Consider the following 24,996-nt stretch of genomic DNA (forward strand, 5'->3'; position numbering starts at 1 on the left):
CATACAAGCCAGAAGAGATTGCGGTATAATATTCAACACTCTTAAAGAAAAGAGTGTCCAACCCAGAATTTCATTTCCATCCAAATTAAGCTTCAAAAGCAAAGGAGAAATAAGATCCTTTTCAGACAAGCAAATGCTGAAGGAATTCATCACCACCAGGCCTGCCTTGCAAGAGCTCCTAAAGGAAGCACTAAATATGGAGAGGAAAAACTGTTACCAGTCACTAAAAAAACACTGAAGTACACAGACTAGTGACACCATGAAGCAACTACACAAACAGGTCTGCAAAATAACCAGCCAGCATCATGATGACAGGATCAAATTAACACATAACAATATTAACCTTAAATGTAAATGGGCTAAATGCCGCAATTAAAAGACACAGAATGACAAGCTGGATAAAGAGTCAAGACCTATCAGTACGCTGTATTCAAGAAACCCATCTCATATGCAAAGACACACGTAGGCTCAAAATAAAGGAATGGAGGAAAATTTACCAAGTAAATGGAAAGCAGAAAAAAGCAGGAGTTGCAATCCTAGTTTCTGACAATACAAACTTCAAGCCAACGAAGATCAACAAAGACAAATAAAGGAATTACAAAATGGTAAAGGGTTCGATTCACCAAGAAGAGCTAACTATCCTAAATATATATGCACCCAATACAGGAGCACCCAGATTCATAAAGCAAGTTCTTAGAGGCCTACAAAGAGACTTAGACTTCCACACAATAATTGTGGGAAACTTCAACACCCCACTGATGATATTAGACAAATCATTGAGACAGAAAATTAATGAAGATATTCAGGACCTGAACTCAGCTCTGGATCAAGTGGACCCAACATATAACTACAGAACTCTCCACCCAAAACCAACAGAATAGACATACATTCTTCCCATTGCCACATGGTACTGACTCTAAAACTGTTCACATAATTGGAAGTAAAACACTCCTCAGCAAATGCAAAAGAACTGAGATCATAACAAACAGTCTCTCAGACCACAGCACAATCAAATTAGAATTCAAACTGGAAATTCACTGAAAACCACACAACTACATGGAAATTGAACAACCTGCTCCTGAATGACTCCTGGGTAAATAATGAAATCATGGCAGAAATCAAGAAGTTCTTTGAAACTAATAAGAACAAAGAGACAATTACAAGAATCTCTGGGATGCAGCTAAAGAAGTATTAAAAGGGAAATTTATAGCACTAAATGTGCCACATCAAAAAGCTAGAAAGAGCTCAAACTGACAACCTATCTTCACAACTAAAAGAACAAGAAGATCAAGAGCAAATAAACCCCAAAGCTAGCAGAAGACAAGAAACAAGTAAAACCAGAGCTGAAGTGAGGGAGACAGAGACACAAAAAACCCTTCAAAAAATCAACAAATCCAGGAATTGATTTTTTGCAAAAAAATTAACAAAATAGATAGACCACTAGCTAGACTAATAAAGAATAAAAGAGAGAAGAATCAAATAGACACAATCCAAAATGATAAAGGGGATATCACCACTGACCCCACAGAATACAAACCATCGGAGAATACTATAAACACTTTTACGCACATAAACTAGGCAAGAGAAATCTAGAGAAATAGACAAATTCCTGGACACATACACCCTCCCAAGACTGAAACAGGAAGAAACTGAATCCCTGAACAGACCAATAATGAGTTCTGAAATTGAGACAGAAATAAATAGCCTACCAACCAAAAACACAGACCAGGAACAGATGGATTTATAGATGAATTCTACCAGAGGTACAGAGAGGAGCTGGTACCATTTCTACTGAAACTATTTCAAGTAACTGAAAAGGAAGGACTCCTCCATAACTCATTTTATGCAGCCAGAATTATCCTGACACCAAAACCTGGCAGAGATACAGCAAATAAAAAAATTTCAGGCTAATATCCCTGATGAACATTGATACAAAAATCCTCAATAAAGCACTGACAAACCAAATCCAGCAGCACACCAAAACTTCTATCCACCATGGTCAAGTTGGCTTCATCCCCAGGATGCAAGTTTGGTTCAACATATGCAAATCAGTAAACATAATTCATAACATAAACAGAACTAAAGACAAAAACCATATGATTAACTCAATAGATGCAGAAAAGGCCTTTGATAAAAATTCAACATTGCTTCATGTTAAAAACACTTAATAAACTAGGTACTGAAGGAATAACTTCAAAATAGTAAGAGCCATATATATAAACCCACCGCCAATAAACTGAATAGGCAAAAGCTGGAAGCATTCTCCTTGAAAACTGGCACAAGACAAGGATGCCCTCTCTCATCACTCCTATTCAACATAGTATTGGAAGTTCTGGCCAGGGCAATCAGGCAAGAGAAAGAAATAAAGAGCATTCAAATAGGAAGAGGGAAAGTCAAATTATCTTTGTTTGTAGATGACATAATCCCTTATCTAGAAAACTCCATCATCTCAGCCCCAAAACTTTCTAAGCTGATAAGCAATTTCAACAAAGTCTCAGGATACAAAAATCAATGTGTAAAAATCACTAGCATTCCGATACATCAGCAACAGGCAAGCAGAGAGCCAAATCATAAATGAATTCCCATTTGCAATTACTACAAACAGAATAAAATACCTAAGAATACAGCTAAAAAGGGAAATGAAGGACCTCTTTAAGGAGAACTACAAATCATTTCTGTAGGAAATCAGAGAGGACACAAACAAATGGAAAAACATTCCATGCTCGTGGATAGGAAGAATCAATACTATGAAAATGGCCATACTGCCCAAGGTAATTTATAGATTCAATGCCATCCCCATCAAGCTACCAATGACTTTCTTCACAGAATTGGAAAAAAACTACTTTAAAGTTCATATGGAACCAAAAAAGAGCCCATATTGCCAAGACAATCCTAAGCAAAAAGAACAAAGCTGGAGGCATCATGCTCCCTGACTTCAAACTATACTACAAGGCTACAGTAACCAAAACAGCATGATACTGGTACCAAAATAGATACATAGACCAATGGAACAGAACAGAGGCCTCAGAAATAACACTACATATCTACAACCATCTGATCTTCAACAAACCTGACAAAAACAAGCAATGGGGAAAAGAATCTCTATTTAATAAATAGTGCTGGGAGAACTGGCTAACCATATGCAGAAAATTGAAACTGGACCCTTTCCTTACACCTTATACAAAAATTAAGACAGAGTAAAGATGTAAATGTAAAACCAAAGACTATAAAAATGCTAGAAGAAAACTTAGGCAACACTGTGCAGGACATAGGCAAGAGCAAAGATATCATGACGAAAATGTCAAAAGCAATTGCAACAAAAGCAAAAATTAACAAACAGAATCTAACTAAACTAAGGAGCTTCTGTACAGCAAAAAGAAACTATCATCAGAGTGAACTGACAGCCTACAGAATGGGAGAAAGTTTCTGCAGTCTATACATCTGACAAAGGTCTGATATCCAGAGTCTACAAGGAACTTAAACAAATTTACAAGAACAAGGCAAACAACTCCATTAAAAAGTGGGCAAAGGACATGAACAGACATTTCTCAAAAGAAGACATACATGCATCAAACAATCATATGAACAAAAGTTCAACAACATAACCAACCATTAGAGAAATGCTAATCAAAACCACAATGAGATATCATTTCACACCAGTCAGAATGGCTTTTATTAAAAAGTCAAAAAATAACAGATGCTGGTGAGGTTGTGGAGAAAAAGGAATGGTTACACATTGTTGGTGAGAGTGTAAATCAGTTGAATTATTGTGGAAACTGGTGTGGTGACTTCTCAAAAACCTAAAGGCAGAAATTCCATTCGACCCAGTAATACCATTACTGAATATACACCCAAAAGAATATAAATTATTCTATTATAAAGACACATGCACACACATGTTCATTACAGCACTATTCACAATAGTAAAAACATGAAGTCAACCCAAATGCCAATCAATGATAAACTGAATAAAGAAAATGTGGTACATATATACCATGAATGCTATGCAACCATAAAAAGGAACAAGATCATATCCTTTGCATGATCTGATGGAGATCATCATGGATGGAACTGGAAGTCATTATCTTCAGCAAACTAACACAGGAACAGAAAACCAAACACCACATGTTCTCACTGACAAGTGGGAGCTGATGGATGAGAACACATGGATACATTGGGGGAACAACACACGTGGGGGAGGGAGGGAAGGCATCAGGAAGACTAGCTAATGGATGCTGGGCTTAACACCTAGGTGATGGATTAATCTGTGCGGCAAACCACCATGGCACACATTTACCTATGTAACAAACCTGAACATCTTGCACATGTAACATGGAACTTAAAATAAAAGTTGAAGAAAAAAAAGAAAATATAGGGATAAATCCCCTTGTCATTGTTCTTGGCAATCACTGTATAGATATGACACCAGAAGGACAGGTAACAAAAGCAAAAATAGACAAGTAGGACTACATCAAACTAAAAAGCTTCTGCAGAACAATGAAAACCATCAACATTGTGAAAGGGCAAATTATAGATTGGAAAAAATATTTGCAAACCATTTATCCAAAAAGGAGTTTTTCAAACTACATATTTTCAAAATATATAAGGAACCCCTACCACTCAATAGCAAAAATACTAATATCCCAATTTAAAAACGGGCTAAAGACTTGAAGAGACATTTCTCTAAAGAAGACATACAAATGGTCCACAGCTATATGAAAACATGTTCAATGTCATTAATCATTAGAAAAATGCAAATCAAAACCACAATGAAATATCACTTTGCATCTGTCAAGATGACTGCTATGGAAAATTTTAAGGTAATTGTTGAGGAGGATGTGGACAAATTGGAACCCTTTCACACTATTGATAGGAATGCAAAATGATGCAAACCCTATAGAAAACAGTATGGAGGTTCCTCAAAAATTAAAAATAGAACTATTGTGTGATCCAACAATCCCACGTCTGGGTCTTTATCCAAAAGAATTGAAATCGGGATCTTGAAGAGATATTAGTGCTCCCATATTTATTGCAGCACTATTCACACAATAGCCAGGATATAGAAACAACCTAAATGTCCATCAATACATGAATAGATAAAGAAAATGCATATGTAGACAATGGAATATTATTCAGCCTTAAAAGAAAATTCTGTAATGTGTGACAACCTGGATAAACCCTGCAGGCATTATGATAAGTGAAATAGTCACAGAAAGACAAATACTGCATGATTCCATTTATATGAGGACTCTAAAACAGTCAAATTCATAAAAGCAAAGACTGGAATAGTGTTTCCAAGGGGAAATGGGGAATTAATAACCAACAGGTCTAAAGTTTCAGTTAAGCAAGATGAATAAGTTCTAGAGACCTACAGTACAACATTGCGCCTATGGTCAACAATACTATATTGTAAACTTGAAATTTTAAGGGGGTAGATTCATGTTAAGTGTTCTTAACACACATAAGTGATTTTTTTTAAGATAATAAAGAAGAATGAAATTGTAGTAAGTAAATAGAAGTAAGCATCAGAGCACTTTCCTTTTCTTTCTTTTCTTTTTCTTTTCTTTTTTTTTTTTTTTTTTTGAGACAGAGTCTGGCTCTGTCGCCTAGGCTGGAGTGTAGTGGCAGAATCTCGCCTCACTGCAACCTCTGCCTCCCAGGTTCAAGCGATTCTCGTGCCTCAATCCACCACCACGCCCAGTTAAATTTTGTGTTTTCAGTAGAGATGAGGTTTTACCATGTTGGCCAGTCTGGTCTCAAACTGCTGACCTCAGGTGATCCGCCTGCCTCAGCTTCTCAAAGGGCTGGGATTACAGATGTGAGCCACCACACCCGGCTGAGATAGTACTTTTCAATTTTAAATTCTTACTTAGTTGCATGTCTTCATAACTTTTTTATTTTTTATTTTTTGAGGCAAGGGCTCACTCCAGTTGCCCAGGCTGTTATACAGGGGCACAATCTCCGCTCACTGCAGCCTCGACCTCCCACGTTCAGGGATCCTTGAACCTCTGCCTCCCAAGTAGCTGGGACTACAGGCATGCGCCACCATGCCTGGCTAATTTTTTGTATTTTTAGTTGACAGGATTTCGCCATCTTGCGCTGGCTGGTCTTGAACTCCTAGACTCGAGCAATCATCCAGCTTCGGCCTCCCAAAGTGCTGGGATTACAGGTGTGAGACACTGCACCCAGCCCATAACTTTATAAATTTAAGTTTGTACCACTAGACACTTAGTTGAATGACTATAATAAAGAACATTGACAATACCAAGGACTAGCATGGATACAGCGCAAGTGAATCTCTTATACATCAATATGGGAAATATATTACACGATAGTGTTGTAGTAGTTATTCAGAAATTATTTTAGCCAGATAGAGAGGAAAAGGGATCCTTGGGAAGTTTTCGTTTTTAAATCAGCTCTTAGAGCCAGGCCAGCAACCTTTGATATGCAAATACAGGCCATTAGAAACTGGGTCTACCCAAACATGGCAATTGCCGCAGCCTTCTTGCCCTTGCCCCACATACATGTTCCTGGCAACATGCCCAACCCCACATACCCCCACGTGTGTAGAACATCATTACGCCCTCAATTTGCATATTAAAAGGCTAGAGTGGGCGTGCCAGCTTTTTCACTGGCTACGTGAATGACATGCCTGGTCAAACCAATCCCCTGAGCCCTATGCAAATCAGACACCGCCTCCTCCAGCCTACTCATAAAACTGACTGGTAGCAGTGGCACTTAGGGTTGCCTCTCTCAGCTTTGGAGCCCCCCTCCCTCTGTCTCTTTACAGGGCAACAGTCTTCTTTCTTTCTTCCCCCTTCTTTCTTGCCTATTGAACTCTACGCTCCTTAAAACCACTCCGCGGTGTGTCTGTGTTGTTTTTTCCAATTAGACTGGAGACAAGACCCCTGGTGTTCCTCCGCTGATCAGAGCCGTATCAATAGTACCACTACTGTGAAAACAGCTTGACAGTCTATTATAAAGTTAAACATACACTTACCATATTCCCCAACAATCCTACTCTAATGTATTTACCCTAAAGAAATGAAAACTTAGGTCTGCACAAAAACCTGTATATGAATGTTCATAGCTTTATTTATAATAGCCAGAAACTGGAAACAGTCCAAATGTCCTTCAAAGTTTGAATGGTCAAGCAAACTATGGTACATCTATACAATGGAATGCTACTCAGCAATTAAAAAGAACAAACTTTGTTTTTCTGTTTTTTTCCTGCTACAACAAAAGAATCTTTAAAATATTTTTTACAGACATGGGTGCTTGAAAAAGCTCTTAACCATTATGGAAATGAAAAAATTAATAATTAATGTTAGTGTAACAGACCTATAAATGTTAATACACTGGCAAAATAAAATAGACTTAAAATGAAAATGAATCTTAAAGCTCTGCTCTCTCTGTAAGAACATTTACCTTCTATTTTTCTTTTTCTTTACAGGTGATAATGATTACATATGATTACATACTGCTAATATAAATAGTTTTTATATTAATGACACACTTTTTAAAATAGTATGTGGAATTTGTTCAAGTTCTTTATGGATGCTGGAAATTAGACCTTTTTCAAATTCATAGTTTGCAAACATTTTCTGCCATTCTGTAGGCTGTCTCTTTACTCTGTTGATAGTTTCCTTTGCTGTATGGATGCTCTTTAGTTTAATCAGATCCCATTTGTCAATTTTCGCTTTTGTTGCAATTACCTTTTTTGTCTTTACCACGCAATCTTTGCCTGTCCTTATGTCCAAAATGGTATTGCCTGGGTTGTCTTCTAGGGTTTTTATAGTTTTGGGTTTCACATTTAAGTGTTTAATCAGGTTGAGTTGATTTTTGTATATGGTGTGGGGAAGGGGTCTAGCTTCAATATTCTGCATACGGCTAGTCAGTTATCCCAGCACCATCTACTGGATCGGGAGTCTTTTTGCCATTGCCTGTTTTTGTCAGCTTTGTCCAAGATCAGATGGTCATAGGTGTGTGGCCTTATTTCTCAGTTCTCTCTTCTGTTCCATTGATCCATGCTTTTGTTTTTGTAAATTTACAAGAGAAAAACAAACAACCCCATTATGAAGTGGGCAAAGGATATGAACAGACCATTTTCAAAAGAAGACATACATGCAGCCAACAATCATATGAACAAAAAGTTCAACAACATAACCAATCATTAGAGAAATACTAATCAAAACCACAATGAAATATTATCTCACACCAGTCAGAATGGCTATTACTAAAAAGTTAAAAAATAACAGATGCTGGTGAGATTGTGGAGAAAAAGGAATGCTTATACATTGTTGGTTGGAGTAAATTAGTTCAACCATTGTAGAAATTGGTGTGGTGATTCCTAAAAGACCTAAAAGCAGAAATACAATTCGACCTAGTAACACCATAACTTGAATATACACCCCAAGGAATACAAATCATTCTATGATAAAGGCCAGGCACAGTAGCTCATGCCTGTAATCCCGGCATTTTGGGAGACCAAAGTGGGCAGATCACTTGAGGTCAGGAGTTTGAGGCCAGCCTGGGCAAAATGGTGAAACCCCATCTCTACTAAAAACACAAAAATTAGCCAGGCATGGTGGCACACACCTGTAATTTCAGCTACTTGGGGGAGGCTGAGACAGCAGAATCACTTGAACCTGGGAGGTGGAGGTTGCAGTGAGCCGAGATCATGCCACTGCACTCCAGCCTGGGCAACAGAGCAAGACTCTATCTCAATAGAAAACAACAACAACAAAAAGAAAACGTGGTACATGTACACCATGGAATACTATTCAGCCACAAAAAAAGAACAAGATAATCTCCTTTTCAGGAACATAGATGGAGCTGGATGCCATTATCCTTAGCAAACGAATTCGGAAACAGAAAACTAAATACCACGTGATCTCACTTATAAGTGGAGCTAAATGATAAGAACACATGTATGCATAGAGGAAAACAACACACACTGGGGCTGATTGGAGGTTGAAGGGTGGGAGGAGGGAGAGAATCAGGAAAAATAACTAATGGGTAACAGGCTTAATACCTGGGTGACAAAATAATCTGTACAACATACCCCTATGACACAAGTTTACCTATATAACAAACCTGCACATGTACCCCTGAACTTAAAATAGAAGTTAAGCTTTTGTTTGTTTGTTTTAAGTCCATGAAAATCTCACCTTAGGTGTTTGTTTTGTTTTCTTCTTAACACTGATATACAAATTGGGACTCTTCATTCTAGGGAAAGCATCAAGTTGTCTCCAGCTCCATCCAGGTGAAGAATTTCAAAATCGTGAATAAGGAGTACTGATATGCAAAACAACTGTGGTCAGATCTCAAGGGGATTATGCTGAGTGAAATAAGGTCAATCTCAGAAGGCTATATCCTGTATGATTCCATTTATTTAACATTCTCTAAACCACAAAACTATAGTAATGGACACGGTTGCCAGGGTTTACAGTGGAAAGTGAGGTATGAGTATAAAGTTAGCTGAAGGAAGTTTCTTTGTGTGAAGAAACAGTTCTAAATTCTGGTTATGGTGGTGGTTACCAAGTGAATCAATAGATGTGATAACATTTCATATCCACCCCCAAAAAAGTGCAGGTTAAAAGCTAACATGAACTCTGATCTGTAGTTTTAGTTAGTAATTTTGTATCAATGTCAATTTTCTGAATTTGATAATGTCTATGGCTACACAAGATATTATTCTTAGAGAAATCTGTGTGAAGAATAGAGAAACTGTTAAAATAAAAAGCTAGGTGAAGCAAATAGAAACTCACTGTGGTATTTTTGAAACTTGTGTGTCAGCCAGGTGCGGTGGCTCATGCCTATAATCCCAGCACTTTGGGAGGCCGAGGTGGGCAGATCACCTGAGGTCGGGAGTTCGAGACCAGCCTGACCAATATGGAGAAACCCCATCTCTACTAAAAATACAAAATTAGCCGGGCATGGTAGCACGTGCCTGTAATCCCAGCTACTAGGGAGGCTGAGGCAGGAGAATCACTTGAACCCGGGAGGCGGAGGTTGCAGTGAGCCGAGATGGCGCCTTTGCACTCCAGCCTGGCCAAAAAGAGCGAAACTCCATCTCAAAAAAAAGAAAGAAAGAAACTTGTATGCCTTAAATTATTTGAAAGTACAAAATGTTTTACTAAGGAAAAAGTCCTCTACTCCAAAATTCAATTTCAGTTGAGTCCAGGTGAAAGGCTTTAGGAAAACAGGAATCAGACCCACTTTATTTGCCATTTTGTCTCCAGGATTTACCACCATGCCTGGCTCACTCATTTCTACAACAAGCCTTCCTGGCTATAGCCTTTACTAGCTATGTGACTTTAGGAAAGTCACTGTCTCTCTTTGCCTCAGATTCCTCATTAGTAGAATGGAAATAACAGACCCCACATCATAAGATGCAGGTTAAGATTGAAGAGTGAATAATGCCAAGTGCTTTCAATACTTTATAGGAAGAGTCTGTCCATGAGGGGACATATATCCTTTCTATCCTCTGAGTATGTGATATGCGCAAAGGAATAGAATGACTGGGCCTCACGTCTTATCTTGTAATGATGATAAACTATAAGCCCAGGAAATGGTGGAACAACCAATTTATAAATGATATGAAATCCTTGCTTATAAAATCATATCTATCATATTCCTATATTTTTCCCTTTGTTTTCTTCCGCCTTTCATCTTCCTTCCTCAAGTTTTGAAATGCATGGAACTGCAATTGTCAGCCCTTTGTTTTTGACACAATTTTCTTTAAAATTAATAAGAAAGAAGGTTTACAGTAGGGGATCTTGCAATATTTTTCCTTGATTCATATTTTAGTTTCTTGCTTTCCTAATATCCTCTTCATATTACTATCACTTCACTCGGATACATTTGATGATGTTCATAAGTCTATTTCTCTTTCTAAGCTGTGAATTCTTGAAGCCAGGATCATACATTCATTTATTTATTCAACATTGTAGTGACTGAACACCTACCATGTTCCAGGCATGGGTCTAGATGCTGAGAATACAGCAGTGAACTAATGCCTTGTTCTCATTGGTAGTTACCATCTTGTATCACATTCCTCTTTGTACTTATAGCTTCTAACATAGTGCCTTGTAGTTGCTCAAATGTTTCATGGATAGATGAGTAGAGTGATGGAATGAAAGCTTCTGTGGGAGAGTGTACTATATTTAAACAGCAGCAACAACAACAAAAAACCCATGCTATGAAATTGACTGTTCTAAGTTTCTGGAAGCAGTGAGAAACAATTGTTATAGGATTCTTGGAAATGAGCTGTCTTTCTGCCTCTTCCTTTCCCATGAGATTTCCTGTTTGGCATGTTGTTGTGGATAAAGCAGTAGATGAGTGACAATGAGACAGTGCCAGTGCAGAACAGAAGTATCTTCTTTGGAGAGATGAACTGCTAAAGGATCCTTAAGAAATCTTTGATATTTTTCCTCACAGAGACATTGATTATGAGCGATATCTTTTTTCTTTTTTCTTTTCTTGAGATGGAGTTTCACTCTTGTTGCCCAGGCTGGAGTGCAATGGCGCAATCTAGGCTCACCGTAACCTCCTGCCTCCCAGGTTCAAGCAATTCTTCCACCTCAGCCACCCAAGTAGCTGGGATTACAGGCATGCACCACCAGGCCCAGCTAATTTTGTATTTTTAGTGGAGACAGAGTTTCCACATATTGGTCAGGCTGGTCTTAAACTCCCGACCTCAGGTAATCCGCCCACCCCAGCCTCCCAAAGTGCTGGGATTACAGGCGTGAGCCACCGCGCCCGGCCTGATTATGAGAGATTTCTGTGATAAGAAATATAAAAAGATGTTTTAGCCAGAAATTAGCTACTCTGTCCCATCTCCCTAAATTTCAAACTTTGAATTCTCTCCATTTGAACTTTGTATTACTTTTGTGTTTGTGATCTAAGCCCAAGAAAAGGATGTCAAATTCTCATGAAGAGGATGTGGAGGGGTGGGGAAGGTGGCCACTTCTCCTGGAGAGCAGGGCAAGAGGCTGATTCCCTTTGCAGATTTTACTAAAATGCTCCTCAGAAAGCTATTGCTAGCATTTTAAGTCTAGCGCATATGACTCTTACCTTGGGCTTCATCAGTGCACATTTCCTGGAAGCCATAGAAACATTCTACAGTTTTTATTTGCAACTTTTTGAATTCAATAATATATACAAATATTGTGCTACTCAAAATGCTCAAAATAACAAATCACGACAAGAACATGTCCTTCTTTGCCTTCTGTCTCCTTGCTAGCCCATTTTCCTTCCTAGAGGCACCCATTGGCATGTTTCTTATGAATCCTGGTAAGTTATCCTATGAATATCTATATTGGAAATCCAAGACTCCAAAATCCAAATGTGTTTCATGTAAACAGCTACTTCAAAGTCAAGTAAAATAAAAGCCTTTTTAAAACTCAATCCTTACTCAGATGAGTGGATTTTGTTTTCTACTTACTTTCAAGAAAGGTAGTAAGAAAAGAAGCAAAAAGAGATAGCTTGGAATAATAAAAGAGTGCTGACAGGGGCTAAGGTGACCAGGCTCCACCACTAACTAGCAGATGTGAGTCTAGCTCCTCCACCAGAAAACCACAGGGCTCTCCAGGTGATGTCCAAGGCTCCTTCCAATGTAAGGACCTCAATTCTGCTCAACAAGAGATCACATCTTTTTTCTCCAGTCAAAGGCCAGTATAGGTACCTGTTGCATCTGTAGTATTGTACAGTAGATTGCTGCTCCAAATGGCCCAGAGTGAGACTCTAATGTAGTCAGGGCAGTTTCATGACTCATTATATTTCACTATATCTCTTTGAAAATTGGCATTCTATCAAATATAAATACAGTAACTTAAATCATAATAACATCATTTCCCAAATATTCTTGACTAATGATATCCTATACATTTTGCTAAAAACCATGAAGAATTGATTACTGTACTTGCAGGTAGGTTCATCAATACAATTGAGCTTGAAGGTGTTGCCTCATCAGTGCTTGGTGTGTACCAATTCTTAGCATAATCATATAAATCTTACAGTAAGGTTATGGTCCTAAAACAAACATGCAGAGTCAAGTAGGCTGTAGCAAAATCACTTTTCAGTTACAGATCTTCAGGTTAACTCTCTGGGACGTTTGTTCATCAGATCTTGGGTGAAGTTTGAGAAAGGTTCTTTTCCTAAGCTCTCTTAGCTGACTATACATTGGGATCTCCTGGAGAGCTTTAAAAAATGCTACTCAATCCCATTACTGGGTATATACCCAAAGGAATATAAACCATTCTACCATAAAGACACATGCATACATATGTTCATTGCAGCACTACTCACAGTAGCAAAGACATGGAATCAACTAAATGTCCATGTATGGTAAACTGGATAAAGAAAAAGTAGTACATATGGAATGTGGTATCATGGAATACTACGCAGCCATAAAAAAGGACTCCTGAACCTAAAGTAAACCTTTTTTTAAAGCTCCCCCTCCACATAAAAAAAAATTTTTAAATTTAAAATGAAAAAAAAAGTGCTACTGCCTGAGTCGTATCTCCTGTGATTCTGACATTGTTGGTTTTGTGTATGACCTGGTCATTGGGTCTCTCAAAGTGTTCCCACTGATTTCAATGTGCAGTCAGAATTAAGACCCACTACTGCAGAATTTGCCCAAGATTGTCTGGTTCTGGAAATCTCTTTGGATCATCAGAATTTGTTTACTTCTCTCACATGGAAGTGGTATAATCTCCCATATTAGTGCTACCCTTTGCATGAAACTGAGGCATAATTGGCCTGTTTCAGGCTACCCAGTGTTATCTGACGACCAGGAGCATCCACATCACCCAGGAGCTTGTTAGAAATCCAGCCTCAGGCTGCTGCAGTGGCTCACGCCTGCAATCCCAGCACTTTGGGAGGCCAAGGTGGGCGAATCACGAGGTCAGGAGTTCGAGACCAGCCTAGCCAACATAGTGAAATCCTGTCTCTACTAAAAATACAAAAAAAAGTAGCCGGGCATGGTGGCAGGCACCTGTAGTCCCAGCTACTTGGGAGGCTGAGGCAGAATTGCTTGAACCTGGGAGGCAGAGGCTGCAGTGAGCTGAGATTGTGCCACTGCACTCCAGCCTGGGTGACAGAGTGAGACTCCATCTCAAAAAAAAAAAAAAAAAAAAAAAAAAAAGAAATGCAGCCTCAGCCCAGTCCCACAGACCAATTAAAACCCAATCTGCCTTTCAGATACCTAGGTGTTTCATTTGCATATTCAAGTTTAGGGAGCACAACATAGTGGCCTCAAATTCTGCATTTCTAACACAATGCTTCCTAGTAGTATGGATACTGCCGTCCTCATCCACAGTGGCAAGGATCTAAAGCACTTTCTCTAAGTGTGGGAAACTCATTCTGGAATTCACCACAAACCTGAACCGAATTGTCTCCGAAACTGCCTTTTTAATTGGCTGCTTATTCCCAGGTGATTAGTTACATGAAAGTTTGAGAACCACTGATGCAAGCCCAACTTTTTCCCAGAGCAGGAATCATTCTCTTATTTGAAAAGCAGCTCAGTCTAATTGCACTTAGCCTACATCAGCCTAGAGGAAAGTATATTACCCTCTGGAGAAAACTACATCATCCCTTCCTTAGACCTTCAAATAACTGAAGCTAATCTTTCTTCTGCTGCCTGGTCTTCATTGTCAGGCTTAGATTTGCTAACAGTTGCTCCTGATTCTGTTTCTTACTCTTCTTGGTATCCCACTATATCCTCCTGACACACTGGAAACCTTTCACTTCAGCCATACTCCTCAAAGTAAGATAGCCCAAAGCTAGATGAAAGCTCTGAAGTGAGTCACACAGTATAAAAATGACACTATCATTGGCTCTGATCAGAACATTTTATTTTTTAATAATGCAGCTGGAGGTTGCATTCTTTTTAGAAAAGATATATGTCATGTTAGTTCAATATTAAGCTTTCATTTAACCACATATCCTATGTTCCTTCCCTATGGGTCATCAACTGATGTCACCCATTCCAACACTTTCACAAGTACCAACTGAACTTGCATATAGGGCTTTACTTATAACCCAAATAGATTTCATCACTGTGGTCTCTGCCCACTGTTTCAGCCAATAAGGAATTTCTGGTCACTGGTCCTATATACATGGAACAATCAGTCTTGGATACAGACAGTCAGAAGACATGGATTCAAGTCTGATCTCTACAACTTTGCTATAGGCTTTAGACAAGTTATTTGGCCTTTATAAGCCTGTTTTTTAATCTATAAAATGGACACAATAATAGTACCTATCCTATAGTTGTGAGGATTCAATAAAGTAATATAAAAATTACTTTGTAAAGTATAAACCTGTGTAAATGTGAGTTATTAATGAAAGCATCGCAAGATACAAGGTACAAATAATCCACAAACTTAACCATAATAACAATTTGTTCATTCTTTGTGTTTTCTACCCACACATGAAATTAGTGGCAGTTCTGAAATCCTCTGAAATGCAAACTCTGTCCCCTCCACTACCATCTGTGACCGATTCTAGTTTGCTTTCCTTCCTGACAGAGTTTGTGTCTTTTATCGACAAAAGGGGAAAGCTGGTGTAAGAACCAGTGTAATTAAATACCAGGATAGTTCTCTAGAAACCAACCATGTGGAAGTGGATGAAACCAGAAAAACCCTTTAATGTCGTTGACGTGGGTGTCCAAATGTTCAAGCAAGGCATCCACTTCCAGTTTCTCATGGAAAGAGGAACTTAAAATTGCTGAGGTTCTGGTTGTTGGAATTCTGTAGAGCCATGGTTCCCAAGAAAAGGGAGACATGCAATGAATACCAAGGTGAGAGCTCACCCTGCCTCAAGACCATAAGAGTCCTCTGAACTTATTCAGGAACAATGAGGTATCTACCCATTTCCTATAATAAGGACAATCTCAAATACTGAATTCTCAGATTTAACCCAAAAGACTAGGAAATGCTTGGTAGTTTTCACTGAAGTCTCTCCCTACAAAACTCCAGGTACCTTTCCAAACACAAACCTTTGCAAATTTCCATGATTTACAGATTAGAATGGCTGAGGTTTTTAGAACACACATACTTTTGCAAAAGACTAATCAACACACAACTAGAGGAAATGTACAAAGCAAGAGATTTAACGATTAAATACACTCAGACTACTTAAGTAACAAACACCTAATGTTTATTAATAAATTAGTACACTTGAAGGCATTTTTCTGATATCGGTCCTTCACCACTACCCACAAACCCCGCCCACAAAAAGGGAGTCCACGCCACCTCTGCATTGGAATCTGGCAACTGAGCATTAGAAGGTACATTTGTAAATGGGAGCATAGTTGCAAATATATCAGACAAGGGTTCTTATAGCTGCAGCCATTTTTAATTAAAGTAATTGGTGAAGGAATCCCACCAAGACCAAGGCCTTGAGAGCAGATTGGACCTATTGACTATATGTATATAAAAAACAAGACATAGGTTAAAGCAAAGCTGGGCAAATTCTCTATGGAAAGGGTGCCACTGGCACTTGATTTTGACTTTCCAAAGTGCAGCAATGTGTCCCAGAACAGCTCAATTCTTAAAAGGTGAAGTTCAAGTTCTTTGGTGGCCCAGTTGTCAAGCCACTTAAATAGCAAATCCTGATGGCTTGAGGACATCATTTCTCCAGCCCAGAGCATATTAGCATAAGAAGAGTACAAGTAATCAAGCATTCTACACAGTGTTCAGGTGAAAACCATACAATCAGCAACAGTGTGGTCAAGTTTCAGCCATGAATATGAACTATACAAGACGTATTTAAACGATAACTCAAAGTTGAATTGCATTACAGTAACTCAAATGGGGTCTTAAATTTTCTTAATCTTTAAGAAAATTTATAAAGGACAAATAATAATAAAAATAGTAATAATATTTGTTTTTAAAAAGTAGGTGTGAAAGTTAAGAGACATAAAGACTGCTTATAGGATTCACAAGATGCCATTATACTTTGAAGAAGTTAAGAGCCTCACAATCCAGTGTGTGGGAAAAGTCACACTGCATTTATGGTAAGTTAAGTAAATTTAAAGTGCACAGAACAATCTTGAAAATACGTAAGAAGGCAAAATGGAGAAAATATAGAACTTAAAAAACTTTAGTGGTGGGTATTTCACAACAGTTATACCTTGCAAAGGCTTATAAACCAACCTCCCAGAAGAGTTATTTTAAAAAAAAGAGAGAAAGAAAGAACTCAAGCACTGGCCATATACACTGTTAAACACACACACACACACACACCCCAAACAACAAAAATCAGAAACAGAAGAAAATTAAAAAAAAACCACCCTGCCACTAAATTGAGTAATTTCCAGAATGCAGTAACCCTATGTTCTACAGCAGGTCAGGAAGATGGCTATAAACAGAGTCCAGGAGGGTCTGGCTGGCTTCCTGGCTCTTAACTCCAATAATTTCGAATAGCCGGTCCAGTTTGTCCTCAGCCTGGGGAATCTCTTCAATCACCCGCAGCTCCTCAGGATTTAGAATATGGAGCATGTCATCAAAGATAGGCTGCAAGTCACAGGGGTCCAGGCGTACCTGCCGCAACACTGTATCCTTCTTTTCTGCAGAGAAGAGAGGGAAGCAAAGACAGCTGTAAGGTGACTGTACTGGCAAGGCCTGGGGGAAGGAGAGGGGGTCCTAGAGAGAGCTACATCTATTTCGTCCCCAGCCTATTATTCTCCTTCCTCCATTACAGTGAGAGAGTGAGTGACCCTCTGGCACATTCGAAACAACACAAGAGTTTTTACTGGCATTGCACATGTAAGATAGCAAACAAGATTTGCCTGATAGAGATCAGACAAGGTCTTGCTTGAATGGCTTGCTGAGGTATCATTAATGTGACATTTGCCTAGACTTAACTAACTTCTAAATTATTTTGGAATTCAGAAAGTGAATGGTGAGATACTTAAAGAAACCAAAGAAACAAAAACACAAAACTAAAAAACCTTTACTACTTTCCCTATCTGTAATGTGTTTACTAAACTAAGATATACATAGGCCCATGCCTTTTCCAAATGATCAAAAATTCTAACATAAAGTAGTCTACTTATATGACTTTCCGATTACATTGTGATACTTTAGAACTAAACTGCTGAGAGAGTAAAAGCACATAAATAAGAAAACATTATTTCTTCTCAGGTCATACCTTACATTGGGATGAGGAACTATAACTTTTATTACTATTATAAGGTACTTTTTCTAAAATATAATATATAACATAAAATATAAACTAAAATATAAATATTTTATGTAAATGTAAAAGAGATTAATAAAGTATATAAATTATAAATATGTAAATAAAACATTTTATAAATACATAAAATATCAAATATAGCCCTTTCACTAAAATATAACTGGAATTACCCCAAACTAGAAAATTTCTTTAAAAACTGTGACAAATAGTGTATGCTAATTCCCTAACCGATATTAAAAATTTAAAGTTACAAATTCTTTGCCAAAACTACCAATCCATAATGTTTAAAATATTGGTATTTGCAATGTAGTTTAACAAAGTGAATTTTAGGGTATTTTTAAGTCACTAAAACCTGTAGTTTTCTTTTTTTTTTTTGAGACAAAGTTTTGCTCTTGTCATCCAGTCTGGAGTGCAGTGGCACGATCTCAGCTCACTGCAACCTCTGCCTCTCGCGTTCAAGTGATTCTTTTGCCTCAGCCTCCGAGTAGCTGGAACTACAGAGGGCTAATTTTTCTTTTTTTTAGTAGAGATGGGGTTTCACCATGTTGACCAGGCTGATCTCTAGCTCCTGGCCTCAAGCGATCCGCCAACCTCGGCTTCCCAAAGTGCTGGGATTACAGGCGTGAGCCACCGCACCTGGCTAGACCCACTTTATCAATGATGCTCAAGCTTGGACATTGTGCCTACCATCTGGATATGGTGCCAGCCAGAGCCTGGACTTATAAAGAGGCAAATGAGGCACTTGCCCCTGGTACAAAATTTAAGGTGGCACCAAAAAACTCAGTAGTCAAGTTAAATTTCAACGAAATAGGTTTTGTTGGTTTAGGGGTTTTTTGTTTGTTTTTGAGACAGGGTCTTGCTCTGTTACCAGGTAACAGAGTGGTACAAACTCCTGGGCTCAAGGGATCCTCCTGCCTTAGCCTCTGGAGCTGCTGGGACTACAGGTTAATTTTTAATTTTTTGTAGAGACCACGTCTTGCTTTGTTGCCTAGGTTGGTCTCGAACTCCTGGCCTCAAGTGATTGGCCCACCTTGGCCTTCCAAAGTGCTGGGATTACAGGCATGAGCTGCTGCACACGGACTAAAACCTGTACTTCTGACTTCAGATAAGTTCAACTTTAAATCTTTGGATACAGCAAGCTTGGTAAATAATTTTCAAAAATCTTGCCAGACTACATTTTATCAGGCCTTCCCCGAAACACACATTTGATAGCATCATGAGGCCAAAGGGTGGCCACGAGGCTCTCCACCAGGCAGTGTAAGCTGTGAAGATTTCGGAGGCGTGTCTTCACCAGCCAATGGCGAGGTTTTTCTCGGGCCAGCGTATCTTGAAGTTTCGGACTGGTCTTCCTGGGCAGGTAATTCAGATGACTCACCTCTCAACTACACCTGGACTGTGGAAGGGGAGGGACAAATCCCAGGGGCTCTTTGGGGGGTTTAAAGTGCCTGTGTGAGGTCTGCTGAGATGCCTGTACCTTTGGTAATAAAGGAACCGTTCCTGCTCAGCGCGGAGGAGCCGCTGGATGTAGAGTCACAGCGGAGAAGGGGCTCCGACTCATCCACGAAGAAGCCCTTGTTCTTGTCCTGGGGGGAAGGCTCCACCGTCAGGAGAGCGGAATTCTCAAGTTTCGCGTTGGGGCTGGGGATGGGGCTCGGGCTAAGCGGGCTGGGGCTCATTGGGAGAGCCAGTTTGTCAGTTTCCAGCTGTAGGAGGGAACATTTTTTTTATTATTATTATATATAGACAAAAAAAAAAAAACAGTAAAATTAAAATCCCTCCTCAGAGGTTATTTTTTCCCCATTTAATATTTTATATATACATCCTCCCATTTCAGTTGACCATAACTTATTTATATGATTACTAGACATACACACAGACTTTTAAACCCTTCAAAACTACAGTGAGGATATGCATGAGTACTAAAAACTGGGAGGCATATGAACCAAGCTATTATCTCAGGGGAGTAGAAGGGAACATGAGTGTAAGGAGAAAGATCCCCAATTTAAAATATAATTTTGTAGAGCTGAAAGGAGTCTTAGATATAATTTAGTACTATGAGCTGGATGAATTATGCCCCTCCATGTTGAAGCCCTGACCCCCAGTACCTCAGAATGTGACTATTGGGAGAGAGGACCTTTAAAGAGGTAATTACGGTAAATGAGGTCATTAGGGTTGGCTACACTCCTATAACTGGTGTCTTTAATAAAAAGAAGAGATGAGGACACAAACCCACACAGAGGGAAGACACAGTGAAGATTTGGTGAGAAGGCAGCCAGCTACAAGCCAAGAGAGAGACCTCAGAAGACAGCTTTCTAAGGTTCCAGAATTGTGAGAAGATCAGTTTCTGTTGTTTAAGCCCTCAGTCTGCGGTCCTTTGTTACCACAGCGCTCGCTGACTCTTACACTCAGCTTCACAGGGAATGAAACTGGGGCCTGGAGAAGTGAAGTGACTTTCTTAACTAAGGGCCACAGGGAAGTCACAGAACTAAAACTAGACCCCAGGTTTTCTGACTCTCATTTCAAACTAGCTCAGGAAAAAAACTGCTAAAATTAAGAATAAAAACAGAAGAAAATGAGAGGTGTTAGTGGCTGGGAGGAGAGAGTAATGACTGAAAGGACAGAACAGAGACTGTGAAGATTGCATTATGGAGTGGGGAGGTCAGAGAGACAACAGCAAACATACAAGATAGTTTCAGATAAAGATGGTGAGCTTCACCATGCCACTCTGGCTGGTGGGTAGAGAATGGATTTTAGGGAGGCAACAATCAAAGCAGGGAGAGCAGTTAGGACACTCCTACAGTGGCTACATACAGTATGACTATGACTTGTACTGGGGGCTGCAGTGGAGATAGGGGGGAGTGATAGGTGATGTGACCTCATTTTACCGGTGAAGCGACTGGGGCCCAAAGAGAGCACACAGCTACTGGGAGACAGCAAGCAACTCAGGCCTGCTTGACATCTCTCTTTGACCCTTTCATTTGAGAAAATACATCAGAACTCTGGCAGGTACTTGTGGCCTCTCCTAGTAATTGACTTTATCTTTTTATTGGCTCTTCCAACATGGATTAAAAATCCTGGGAGCCAGATGGCCCGATCACACAGAGCAGGGTTCAGGGAATGATGGGCAGTCTCCCCAAGCTGTTAATCACCACTCAGAATCCTCAGCCCTTCACTCACACACTTCAAGTAAAATGTTTTCAAGCTCTTCGACGAAGATATTGATATTTCAGAGTATTACATGGAATAGTTATATAAACCACAAACCAAACACAACTGCTTCTTTTACACACTTTAAGGCCTGAGAAATTCTTGCAACTGATTTCAGATTGTGAAAGACAACTGATGACTGCACATGTCTAATGTTCCAACAGCGTTTTTCCTCTGAACCACCACCCACGCCCTGCTGCTGCTTCCAGTGCAAGTTTCAGACTTGAGAAACATGCATACCTAGCAGTCCCTTTCTGATCTACAGACAAATGTTATGTATACGCTTGTAAAATTTTAATTCCATTGACCCTGGCACGTGCCCCTCCTCCTTGAAAATGCACGTGGCCATTTATGCCAACATACTTCATTTATGTTTTTTGTTTGTTTGTTTTGTTGTGAGACAGAGTCTCGCTCTCATCCCCAGGCTGGAGTGCAGTGGCGCGATCTCAGCTCACTGCAAGCTCCGCCTCCTGGGTTCACGCCATTCTCCTGCCTCAGCATCCCCAATAGCTGGGACTACAGGCGACCACCACCACGCCTGGCTAAATTTTTTGTATTTTTAGTGGAGACGGGGTTTCACTGAGTTAGCCAGGATGGTCTCAATCTCCTGACCTCCAACACACTTTTTAAATTCATTCAGTTAGACAAAGAACACTTGTCTACATTCTGGTTCTCGGGGACAATACACTGGAAGACATGGTCAGTCAACACAGTACACTGTTCTTGCTTAAAAAGGAAATTCCCACCCACAAACCATATGCTAACGAACAAAAAGTCCACCCACCTATTTCCTAAATTCATTTGAAAACTTTAACTGTTTAATTTTCCCCCCAATTTTGCCAAAAGGTCCAAAAGCAAAAATTAAGCACATGATTTCCAACATAATTGGAAAGACAGAATGCTGAACTGATGTTCTCCTGTAATTAGCAATGAATCAGGTGAATATGAAAATGCCCCTACAAATGATATTAGCATCACAACAGAGCTCACAAGCATTGCCAAAGTCAGAGACCATTTGAAAATCATCTTTCTAGAAAATCTACTCAGTTACGAAGTATAAGTATCTCTTAATTTGTGCAACAGTAGCTGGTTGCATTCTGACTTCGTTTAAGTTGTTTTCATTCTTTCCCAAAAGAAAAAATAATGCTCATAGAAATTTCTTTCCTCACTTTACCATAATATATACAATATCCATCAAAGCCTGTTTGCAGTACTGCTACTGTACTAAGCATTGTGTTACTTCTGCTTTCTAATCAGAACACTGAGTCATCAGAATACATGGAATAAATTAATTCCTTGTTTTATTAATCCTGAAAGTTCATGGTTCAGTATTCTGAGTTTACAGCCAATGAAGAACACCTATAATAAGATTTAGATACTAAAGAGAAGACAAATACTCTAAACAAGAAAGCCATATTTCCAGAGAAGAGGATCCTCTTATAAAAACTTTGAGCATAAACTTACCAAGATACTCATAAAACAAAATAATTTATATCCTAAGTTTCTTTGAGCTTTCCAGATTCTCTGTAAAGATATATTAGGCTGAGCACGGTGACTCACGCCTGTAATCCCAGCACTTTGGGAGGCCGAGATGGGTGGATCACTTGAGGTCAGGAGTTCAAGACCAGCCTGGGCAACATGGTGAAACCCTGTGTCTACTAAAAATACAAAAATGAGCTGGGTGTGGTGGCGTGCGCCTGTAATTCCAACTACTTGGGAGTCTGAGGCAGGAGAATCACTTAAACCCGGGAGGTGGAGGTTGCAGTGAGCCAAGATCGTGCCAGTGCACTCCAGCTCGGGTGACAGAGGGAGACTCTGTCTCAAAAAAAAAAAAAGAAAGAAAGAAAGGAAAAAAGAAAAAAGATATATTAACTTATTAACTTTTACAGCTAGACAATCAATAAATGCTTTTAAAAGCAGTCACCACTGATAAGTATATTTTCTTTCCACTACCTTGAAAATGTTGTGACCACGGCAGCTCTTATTTATATGGGTAGCCAAGAAACAGGGTAGCAGGAAGATTATCAATGTGGCTGAGCTCCTCTCTATACTTTTGTGAAATGTTCATAGACTTGGGATTCATACATGCCCCAACTTATTTCAGTGAGGCAGATATTAAGAAAATGTGTCCTGTAAAGGCAATGTATCTGTCACTTTTTTGAAGCTCCTTTGGAGAAACTTGAAAACTACAGTTCTTTTTGCTTACTGCCGTTGACGTAATCCTAACTTGGAAGACTCACATAAGAAGTGAGGTGGGGACAGTAAATAGACCAGAATGGTAGGGGGCATGGAGAGCTCCCAAAGCAGCCCAAAAGAGAACAATTCTATTTTGTGAACTTCAAGAACGTGGCATTTCTTTTGGCCAAACAAGTCCCAAATGTCCTTCTGATTAGTTTCCATGCAAACACACTTAGTCCTTCCAGGTACTTATTAGTCCAAACTGATAAGGGAAGAAAGATAAATGGTTGAACTTACTCAAGGCTGAGTCACACCTAAAGCTCTGCTGCTGACCTAACAATTTTCCTTTCCGAGCATCTCTACCACTGAGTACAAGGAACCATCCAAACGGATTAGGTAAACAGACTGCTGCTGGAAATTTGGGCATCTGAACATCTCTGGGCTACTGAGTTTGGTAGCAGGGTTTATGAGAATAATGATTTAACTTACATCTGGATTGTACCGCAATGAGCCATGACTGTCATCATTGCCCTTCCCCATTTCCAGCTGTGTCCTTGCCAACCCTACATTCCCACACCAATCAGACTTCTAAAAAACTGAAGTACTCACTCTGGGTGCTCAACCAAATCAAAATTGGAAACTGAGGCTGGGCGCGGTGGCTTACACCTGTAATCCCAACACTTTGGGAGGCCGAATGGGCAGATCACTGTAGGTCAGGAGTCCAAGACCAGCCTGGCCAACATAGTGAAACCCTGTCTCTACTAAAACTACAAAAATTAGCCAGGCGTGGTGGCACATGCCTGTAATCCTAGCTACTCAGGAGGCTGAGGCAGGAGGATCACTTGAACCCGGGAGGCAGAGGTTGCAGTGAGGCAAGATCGTGCCACTGCACTCCAGCCTGGGCGACAGAGCAAGACTCCATCTCAAAAAAAAAAAAAAAAAAAAAAAGAAAGAAAGAAAGAAAGAAAAAGAAATGGAAACTTTAGCTCAAAAATAATTCTCCACTTCTAATAACAAACTGAAAAATCACTTCCCTGTTGACTGGCCTTTCCTGAGATGACACACTGGTGAAGGTTGCAGTATTCCCCTAGGCCCTGGGGATGGCAGAGCCATGGATGGCAAAGGAAAATCCTTCCAAGTTTTATTCATGACAAGGGTGGTAGAGAAATGAAATAAGATTTCAAGGCAGCAAGATCTGGCAGCATTCCTGAGTAGACTCTGAGAGCAGGAATGGGCTAGAAGTCCAGCCTCAGCTACCATCTGTGTGGCATGCACTTCATATTCCCCATAGTCAGCTCCTAAAAATCAAAGTCATGAAAATCCTAGAAAAAGCATTGCAAGAAAAGAGAGAAGACATAACACTAACTAGCTGTGTGGTGCTAGGAAAACCACTTCCCTCATCAG

At 39.5% G+C, this 24,996-nt stretch overlaps 1 protein-coding gene across 1 annotated transcript in view; it reads right to left on the reverse strand.

Moving 5' to 3' along the window:
* Positions 1-16,147: 16,147 nt before the first annotated feature.
* Positions 16,148-24,996, reverse strand: part of TNFRSF21 (TNF receptor superfamily member 21) — a 74,264-nt gene continuing 65,415 nt past the window's right edge. Inside the window, exons 5-6 of the mRNA XM_033217392.1 lie at positions 19,682-19,910; positions 16,148-17,575 (exon numbers count right to left, since the gene is read on the reverse strand). Of these exons, the coding sequence (XP_033073283.1) occupies positions 17,346-17,575; positions 19,682-19,910 (459 nt within the window). The 3' untranslated portion in view covers positions 16,148-17,345. The remainder of the gene's footprint in view (positions 17,576-19,681; positions 19,911-24,996) is intronic.

This window comes from Trachypithecus francoisi, unplaced genomic scaffold (genome assembly GCF_009764315.1).
Source record: "Trachypithecus francoisi isolate TF-2019V2 unplaced genomic scaffold, Tfra_2.0 Lachesis_group10, whole genome shotgun sequence".
NCBI lineage: Eukaryota > Metazoa > Chordata > Mammalia > Primates > Cercopithecidae > Trachypithecus > Trachypithecus francoisi.